Source organism: Oratosquilla oratoria, chromosome 26 (genome assembly GCF_046742065.1).
Source record: "Oratosquilla oratoria isolate Oo_2021 chromosome 26, ASM4674206v1, whole genome shotgun sequence".
Lineage (NCBI taxonomy): Eukaryota > Metazoa > Arthropoda > Malacostraca > Stomatopoda > Squillidae > Oratosquilla > Oratosquilla oratoria.
This window is the reverse complement of record NC_134802.1, coordinates 49,169,793-49,179,792: the sequence shown is the minus strand read 5'-3', so window position 1 is coordinate 49,179,792 and position 10,000 is coordinate 49,169,793. Positions and strand designations below refer to the sequence as shown.

At 40.8% G+C, this 10,000-nt stretch overlaps 2 protein-coding genes across 3 annotated transcripts in view; one reads left to right on the top strand and one right to left on the bottom strand.

Annotated features, from left to right (window-relative positions):
* Positions 1–7,040, bottom strand: part of LOC143039219 (uncharacterized) — a 60,091-nt gene extending 53,051 nt beyond the window's left edge. The window contains exon 1 of the mRNA XM_076209085.1: positions 6,523–7,040. Coding sequence (XP_076065200.1) covers positions 6,523–6,619 — 97 coding nt within the window. The 5' untranslated portion in view covers positions 6,620–7,040. The remainder of the gene's footprint in view (positions 1–6,522) is intronic.
* The window catches only part of LOC143039539 (uncharacterized), a 213,002-nt gene that overhangs the window by 81,648 nt on the left and 121,354 nt on the right, over positions 1–10,000 (top strand). The window lies entirely within an intron of this gene.

Below are 10,000 nucleotides of genomic sequence, written 5' to 3'. Positions count from 1 at the left end.
TTAAACCTTTGCAGTCAGGGAACGAAGACACTTAGGTATCAGGGAACGTCTCAAAGCTGGGACGTCCTACTGAGAGAGAGGGAGAGGAGGAGGAGAAGGAGTGGGATGAAGAGAGGGTCCGGGAAGAGGAGAGGGAGAAAGAGGAAGAGAGGGAAGGGGAGGAAGGTAGAGGAGGAGAGGGAGAGGGAGGGAGAGGAGTAGAAGGAGAGGGAGGAGGAGAGAGAAGGGGAGGAGGAGAGGGAGGGGGTGAGACGGGGGAGAGAGGGGAGAGGGAGAGGGAGGAAGAGAGGAGTAGAAGGAGAGGGAGGAGGAGAGAGAAGGGGAGGAGGAGAGGGAGGGGGTGAGACGGGGGAGAGAGGGGAGAGGGAGAGGGAGGAAGAGAGGGAGGGGGAGGGGAGGGAGGGAGAGGAGGAGAGAGAGGAAGAGGAGCATAGGGAGAGGGAGAGGGAGGAGAGGGAGGGAGAGGAAGAGAGGGAGGGGGATGAGGAGAGGGAGGGGGAGGAGGAGAGGGAGGGGGAGGAGGAGAGGGAGGGGGAGAATGGGAAGGGAGAGGAGGAGGAGAGGGAGGGAGAGAAGGCGTCCTCGTTCTTTGAGTGCCAATGTTAAGCCTACGTTTCCTATGAAGAATTGCCAATTGTTCATTATGTAATTGCGTACGTAAGACTATTGTTTATTTATATTATTCTGAAGATGACTCCTTGTAGTCGAAACGTTAATTGAAAAAATGGAAGACTTAGGGCAACTTGACTTAGTCCATCCCCCAGAAGCAAGATCTACTGTCAGAAAAAATTGGGAACATTAGTAAGAAGATTAATACTTGTCGGGATGCTGTTGTGTTCAACACATTTTGTATTTGTGAGAACCTTCCCCATAATATACAAATAAATATGTGTGTATGTATATATATATATATATATATATATTATATATATATATATATATATATATATTATACATACATTTATATGCATGTATATATGCAAGAATGACCACTGAGGAAGAAAAATGTAACGAAACATATTTTTTTCTGTATTTACATTTTCATAGAGTGGATACACGAGAGCGCTTTGTTTCCTGAAGTTTTTCTTCCAAAGTGGTCAGTTTTGCATAATTGAACACAAATTACTAGTGTTTCCTATCAACATACGTACATATATATATATATATATATATATATATATATATATATATATATATATATATATATATATATATATATATATATACATATATATATATATATATGTTGAATCAACTACACAATAACAAATGTAACTGAAGATGGAGGAAATAGACGAGGAATAATGGGAGAATATTAATGTTTTAACGTTTCGACCCACATGGTTTTGATCACAAAGCTAAACAATTGTTAATTCTGTGATCAAAACCCTGTTGGTCGAAACGTTGAAGCATTAGAATTCTCCCTTTAATCCTCGTCTACTTCGTCCACTTTCAGTTATATATATATATATATATATATATATATATATATATATATATATATATTATATATACATATATATATATATATATATGCTAACGGTGATTCGAGTCCCTGGCTGTACCACGTTTCAATTTCTGCATGTATGCCTCCCCGAGCTCCTCGATGCTGATGGCTTAGAATTAAAGTGAATTGTGGTTGATAAACGTAAATCTGTTCACTGAGACCCATTTAGTGCTGTACACACACACAGACACACACACACACACACACACACACACACACACACACACACACACACACACACACACACACACACACACACACACACACACACACATATATATATGTATACTTATACATATATATATATATATATATATATATATATATATATATATATATATATATATATATATATATATACCTGCACACGAATATACGCACACGAACACAAACGCGCATATATGGCAACGTGTCACACATTCTGCCCGACCCAGTAATCACCGAACCCCGTGACGTAACACCGACGTAACACTCGACGTAACACTGACGTAGCAGTTAATGTGACGCTTACCGTATCACCTGTTCCTGCATGACTGTGTTCCTGCCCACCCGTCACGTACGGACGTGATGTCTGCCTGCAAACAGCACTGGGTGTTGTGTGTACGTAACACGTAACACGCAGCACGTAACACACACATCACGTTGTGAGGTCTGCGTCGTCGTGGACCATATTTTGATGGGATTAATTGAAACTCCCACACTAACAACTACACTGTGCGTGTCTGTGTGAGTGTGTGTGTGTGTGTGTGTGTTTGTGTGTGTGTATGTGTGTTTGTGTGCCTGTGTGTGTGTGATTGTGTGTGTGTGTTTGTTTGTGTGTGTGCGTGTGTGTATGTGTATGTATATATGTGTGCGTGCGTGTATGTGTGTGTGTATGTGTGTGTTTGTGTACGCGAGTTTGTGTACGTATGTTTGTATGTGTGTATATGTCTATGTGTGTGTATATATGTGTGTGTGTGTGTATGTGTGTATGTCTGTGTATATATGTGTGTGTGTGTGTGTTTGTTTGCGTGTGTGTGCGTGTGTGTGTGCGCATGCGTGTATGTGTATGTATGTATGTGTGTGTGTGCGTGCATGTGCGTATATTTGTATGTATGTGTGTGTGCGTGTGTGTGTATGTGTGTGCTTGTGTACGCATGTTTGAGTGTGTATATGTGTATGCGTGTCTATATGTGTGTTTGTGTGTGTTTATGTGTGTATGTGTGTGTGTGTTTGTCTATGTGTATATGTGTGAAGTATATACTACCTATTATCATTTCTATTAGCATTTTGTATACATGTAGGAAATGAAAGTGATGCGTAATTGTATGTGTGTTTGCGTTTGTACGTGTAACGAGTTATGGAAGTTTCCAGAAGAAAGCTAAATTGCCATTTCTGTTTACATAATTGAATTATCATTTCTATTTTCCATTCATTCAACTTTTGCATTTACAAAATATAGAAATGATAATTTAATTACGTAAACAGAAATGGCAATTTAGTTTTCTTCTGGAAACTTCCATAACTCGTTACACGTACAAACGCACACACACATATAATTACGTATCACTTTCATTTCCTACATGTATACAAAATGCTAATAGAAATAATAACTAGTATATACTACATGTGTGTATTTATATCTATGTGTGTGTATGTATGGTTGTGTAAGTGTGTGTGTGTATGTGTGTGTATGTATGTTTGTGTGTGTATGTGTATGTATGTGTGTGTGTATGTGTATGTATGTGTGTGTGTGTGTATGTATGTGTGTGTATGTGTGTGTGTGTAAATGTATAATCAATTACGAATACAACAAAATCAAGAAACCTGTAACTTAACGTGCAAAGGAAAGTATCTTTCAACGAATCAGGGCTACCAACCATCCACCGTCATTATTACCATATCAACCCAGGCGTACCAACATTCCCTGTATTCAACAGTACAGCTGACTCCAATTCCAAGTTCAACATAGCCCGACGTGGGTGGGGGTACATCGTAGTTTTACGACCTGCGTCCTCTAAGACTTGTCTGTCTCGCAAATGTACGACATAGGGTCGCCTCAGGTTGGCAGCGTTGGCGCCAGTTGCTGTAGTACTCAGGAGTGAACGCAGCCCAAGGCCAAGGAGCCTCCAACGGAGCAAGACGTCCTTCGTCATAGGAACATGGGAGGGGAGTGGAGGAGGAGGAGGAGGAAGGAAAGAAGAGAAGATGAGGAGGAGAGGAGCAGGGGGAAGGGAAGAAGAGGAGAGGAGGAGGGAGGGCAGAAGAGGAGAGAAGGATGGAGGGAGGGCAGAAGAGGAGAGGAGGAGGAGGGAAGGAGGAAGAGAAGAGGAGGAGGAAGAGAGGGAGGGAAGAAGACGAAAGGAGGAGGAGGAAGGGAAGAAGAGGAGAGGGGAGAAGGAGAGGGGCAGGAGGAAGGGAAGAAGAGGAGAGGAAGAGAAGGGAGGAAGAGGAGGTGGAGGGAGGGAGGAGGAGGAGAGGAGGAGGGAGGGAGGGAGGAAGAGGAGATGAAGAGGGAGGGAAGAAGACGAGAGGAGGAGGAGGGAGGAAGGAAGAGGAGAGGAGGAGGAGGAGGGAGGGAAGAAGACGAGGGGAGGAGGAGGGAAGGAGGAAGAGGAGAGGAGGAGGGAGGGAAGAAGACGAGAGGAGGAGGAGGGAGGAAGAGGAGAAAGGGAGGAGGAAGGAAGGAAGAGGAAAAGGGCAGGAGGAAGGGAGGAAGAGGAGAGGGGTGAGAGGAAGGGAGGGAGATGAGAGAGGTATGAGGGAGAGAGGAAGGGAGGAAGAGGAGAAGAGGAGTAGGAAGAAACAGAAGGAAGGGAGGAAGAGGAGGAGGAGGGACGGTACCAGGAAGAATATGAGGACAAAAAGAAGGCGATGAAGAGAAACGAGGAAGAAAAACGAAGAGAAGAAGTAAAGGAGAAAGAGGAGAAAGGAGGAGGAGGAGGAGGAGGAGAGTATGGAGAAGGAAAGGATGTAACATACGGGTGCGTGTTACTTTGGGCTAAGGTGACATAGGGAGAGTGATGCGCGCTTTCGTTGTTTACCTTATTCTAGTGAAGGTACTACGTGTGTCAAAGGCAGACGTGGCGTGGTGTTCTCCGAAGTAGGTGACCGATCTCGAAGGCCTATTGACGCGTAACAAGTTGAGTACGGAGAACTCACTCGCTGGCCAGCCCGCTCGGGGCAGGTGGTATATATACGCGGCACTGACCCGACACCATGACCAGACGCGACCTAATTGCAGTGACCCTTTCTGGCCTCTCCGACCACTGAGTCAGATCAACTACCACACAACTCTACAATGCATAAACTTTGCATTTTGCGTACGAGCATGCTTGTGGGGTACATGTATATCACAGGGAGGTAGAAAAGAGGAATAGAAGGAGGAAGAGGAGGAGGAGGAACTGGAAGAGGAGATGCATACCGGAGGAGATATACAGGAAAAAGGGAGTGGGTGAGGGGATGGAGGGGGACTGAAGGGAACTGTGACAGTAAGGTGTGTGCGACAAGTGATTTTATTCAGGTGATAGGTAGGCCTTTAGGTGTTTAATAAAATCGTATGACGGGTGCAAGAATAAAATCTATAAAGATCACCACACGAGCCTTGACGGGGATGATCCTTATGTGATTAAATTTACTTGGCTTCAGCCCCCCCCCCCCAAAAAAAAAAAAATAAAATAATAATAATAAAAATAAAAATAAAGTAAATAAATAATTAAATAAATAAACAAATAAAATAAAATGAAAATAATAAATAAATTAAAAAATAAATAATAATAAAATGAAATAGATAGAAATAATAAAAAATAATAACTAACTAAATAAAATACAAATAAATGAATAAAGAAAGGAGGAATAATCATCACATGGACAAGATCAATGATGTCATAGTCAACAGTAGAGACGTCACACTTAGCAAGTGACGTCACATTCAACAAGTGACGTCACAGTCAGCAACAGAGATGGCTGTCAGCAGTGATATCAGTTAGCAAAAGTGATGTGGTTTACAAGTGTGGTCAGTCAGTGAATGACGTCACAATCACTGAACATGACGTCATTATCATAAAACTAATGAGGTCACACTTAGCAAATGACGTCACACTTAGCAAGTGACGTCACATTCAACAAGTGACGTCACAGTCAGCAATGATATAATTTTCTCTTGTAACGAAACCGAAGAGTTTAAGTTAACTGGATAAGGTTAGTTTAACTCAGAAGGAAGGCGCGGTGAGTCATTTAATGAGTCAAGTAGAATGATTAGCGTGAATCATGTAATTAACAAAATGAGTCTGTGTTGATGATGGCGAACAACAAAGAATCACAAAGAATCACAAAGATTCACAATGGACGGAAGTGAGGCTATGGGATCGAACAGAGGCTCTGTCTCCCCCTCTCTCTCTTTCTGTCTCTCTGTCTCTCTTTCTCGCACTCTTTCTCATTCTCTCACTCACTCTCATTCTCTCTCTCTTTCTCTCTTTCTGTCTCTCTGTCTCTCTCTCTCGCACTCTCTCTCATTCTCTCTCTCACTCACTCTCATTCTCTCTCTCTCTCTCTCTCTGTCTGTCTGTATGTCTGTCTATCTCTCCCACTCTCTCTCTGTCTTTCATTCTCTATCTCACTCTCTCTCTTTCTCTCTCTCTGTCTATCTCTCTCGCACTCTCTCTCTGTCTCATTCTCATTTTCTCTCTCACTCTCTCTCTCACTCAATCATTCTCTCTCACTCTGTTTCTCTCTCTCTCGCACTCTCTCTCTCTCTCTCTCTCTCTCTCTCTCTCTCTCGCACTCTCTCTCTCTCTCTCTCGCACTCTCTCTCTCTCTCTCTCTCTCGCACTCTCTCACACACACACACACACACACACACACACACACACACACACACACACACACACACACACACACACACACACACACACACACACACACACACACACACACACATGTAAACATAACAAGTCTTCATTAAATGATATCCAAACGTGGACTCGTACTCACGAGGAAATCCCCAAGGACGAGGTACAAGTGACTTCAAGACTTACCTCGAGTCCGAATGATGTGTTCCGAGTAAGAGGGACATTTGTACACAATGTTGTGAACTCCCCCGACCTCACACTCGAGTCTCTCCGTGTCCAGCATCTCTCAGGACCCTGAGGAGGACCTTCCTGACGAAGTTCACACCGAAGTCGAACTTAAAACCTTCACTAAATACGAACACCTCATTATTATTATTATAATTTTTTGTGTTTATTTTTTTTTTCTGTTTCTGTTTGGTGACACTTGACCACTTGGTTGGAGTGGGACTCGAAACAGATACGTTACGTATCACTGAGGATCATTCTTCCTCCAGAATTTAAGAAGTTCGCGTAAGGTGGCTAATTCGCGAAACTAAAAACTTCGCGAAAACTGGAATCGTTTTCCGGTGGCGTTTGGCTTGACATTTCATGCAAGATTTTTTTTTTCCTCTCTCTTTCTCTCTTTATTATTTTCTTTTTTTTTCTACAAAATTCTGCTTTTTGGGGCACTGTTTTTTTCTATTTCCGGCAAACTTTTCAAAATAATCTGAAAAAGAAAAATGAAAAAAAAAGAATATTCATCAAATGGACAAAACCAAATTATGTCATAACAATAATGACGTCACACTTAGAAGTAGTGACGTCACAATTAACAATAATGACGTCACACAGCAATAATGACGTCACATTTAGCAAGTGACGTCACATTCAACAACAGTGATATCAGCCAAAGTGGTCAGTCAGTAAATGGCGTCAATCATATATTATGACGTCATAAAACAATGACGTAATCAAACTACATTTAAACCTTTAAAGCCCTTTTCACACTAGCGGTTTCAACCGCGGCGGTTAACAACAAGACGAACGAGACCAAGAACAACGAAAATAGTAATAACGTTGATATCAACAACAACGAAAACAACAACAACAACAACAACAACAACAACAACAACGAAAACAACAACAACAACAACAACAACAACAACAACAACGAAAACAACAACAACAACAGATGCAGCGCGAAACTACACTCAGTAAAAGTGTACCAATTCTCATCAAATAAATATTTTTTTTCTTTTAATTTTTCCCGGAAACCGAAACCGGTTTTAATCAAGTCTCGGCCAGACTATGCAACTAGCCTTCCAACTGCGCAACATCCGGTCAGTGTGGGTCAAAGGAGCCTTTGTTTCTACTCGGTCACAGGCCCTTTCCGGAAATGAATGGAATGCATCTGATTCGACCAAAAATACGTTGATAAATTGAATGAATATATAAATTGATAAAACAAATAGACGTAAGAAAGATAAATAAATAAATAAACAAATAAATTAATTTATAAACAAACGAGTTTATAGAAAGTAAATAGATAAATATATAGAGAAATCAATAGATATTTTTAAATAGATAGATCAAATAAACGGATAAATAATGTATCAGATAAACAAGCGAATTAATGAGTAATTGAATAAACAAATATATGAAAAATAATTAGATAAATAGGTAAACGAAATAAATAGCCAAATGTATTAATGAATGAATAAATAAATAGGTTAACAAAGAATTAAAAACGTATATTTTTGACTTGTTGATATTTAACCAATTGGAGGGCGTTCGTATGATGAGTGAAATCATAAATATGTGTGTGTGTGTGTGTGTGTGTGTGTGTGTACGTGTGTGTGTGCACAGTATATATAATCTCATCAACTAGTTGGTTAACTGTGATTATAAATGGTTAATAAAATCACCTGGCGACAGCTGCTATATAGAGAACAAAGTTTAGGAACAATTTCATGAGCAATTCATTACATAACTGAATATATCTAAATACCTGTCAATAGGTAAAAGAAATACATTTAGGTCCTTGTACTAGTTAAAGGTTTTATATGGTAACAATTTTGTCACTTTAGCGAGTTCTAATTCTGTTTATAGGTTTCAATGACATTATTGTTAAAATAGAACAAAAAGACGATTGCAAATTCATAAAACGATTTTATACTATTTGGCACATTATTCCTCCAGTTAAACAATATCAAAAACTGTTAGTTTCAAATTCACAAAGACAGGCTGTTTTTATTCTAATTTGATAAAAACTGTCAATTTTAGAAACAATAAAATCTGACAATACTTTAATGAAGATTAAAAATACAATTTATTTCTAAATGTCGACTTGACGTCACGTCGCTTTAAGATTTTGCGATTTCTGATTGGACAGGGTAATGTGACGTCAATCAAGCCCCGCCCTCTCTGCACGCAGAAAGACATTTATACGTAGATTCCGTGATAAATTGATAACCTAATATAACACAATCTGAACAACGGAGTGTGTGATGAATATATCACAAACACAAACTCGGAGCGTAGCACCAGTGTCTAACACAAGACGGTGTTAGCACTAATCTAAACACAAATACAACACCAAAACAAATCACCAATTTTGGTGATAATAACACATCATAACACATCACCAACAATTATACCAAAGCGTAGCCTAATATCTTTAGGCATCACAGAACACACCGTAGCGCACCAAGTCAGATATAACACAGTTTATCACAGTCTAGCACATCACGGAGTGTATATTAAATGTTCAAATAGGAGGGAGAGGGTAGCAAATGCACAAGGTATATAGTCCACAGAGACGCTCACCAGAATAAAATATATAAAATCGTAATTCGAAAAACGAAGGCACTTTTGATATTAGAGTTCATCTCTTCCTCTCTCCTCCCTCCTCTTCCTCTTTCCTCCTCCTCCTCCTCCTCTTCCTCCACACCCACCCGAGCAACCTTTTGCGGTACGTCTTTATGCTACGCGGGTTTGGCCGTGAGTGAGTGTGTAAAGTTGTGAACCACAGGTCTGGGAGGGGGAGGTAGGGAGGAGGAGGAGGAGGAGGAGGAGGAGGCGGAGTAGAAGGAGAGGAAGGAGGGGTGGGGTAGCAGAGGGAGGAGGAATAGGGGAAAAGGCGGACGAGGAAGAAGAGGAGGAGGTGGAGGAAAGGGAGGAGGAGGAGGAGGAAGAGGAGGTGGAAGAGGAGAATAAGGAAAAATAAACGGAGAGGAGGAGGAGGAGGTGAGAGAAGAGGAATGGGAGAAGGAAGAGGAAGAGAAGGAAGAGACGGACGCAACAGAGGAGATGGAGGGAGAGTAGGAAGAGGAGGAAAAGGAGGAGGAGGAAGAGGAAGAGGAGGAGGAGGAAAAGAATTAACACTAAAATCACCAAATGGCATCCCTGATAAAATGAACATTAATAGCAACATTAACAACAACATTGACAACAACATTAACAACGACATTAACAACAACATTAACAACAAAATTAACGACAACAACAACAGCAACAACAAGCGATGCAAGAACAGACTTTAGTAAATACATACACAATGTGACAATTACGTAACAATTATATATTTTTTAATGTAAATAATTAGGGAATGATATTGAGAAAGATTAAAACGAGTTTTAGTGAATACTAATTAGGGTTAGTCGTGTATAGGCGAAATTAAGGGAAA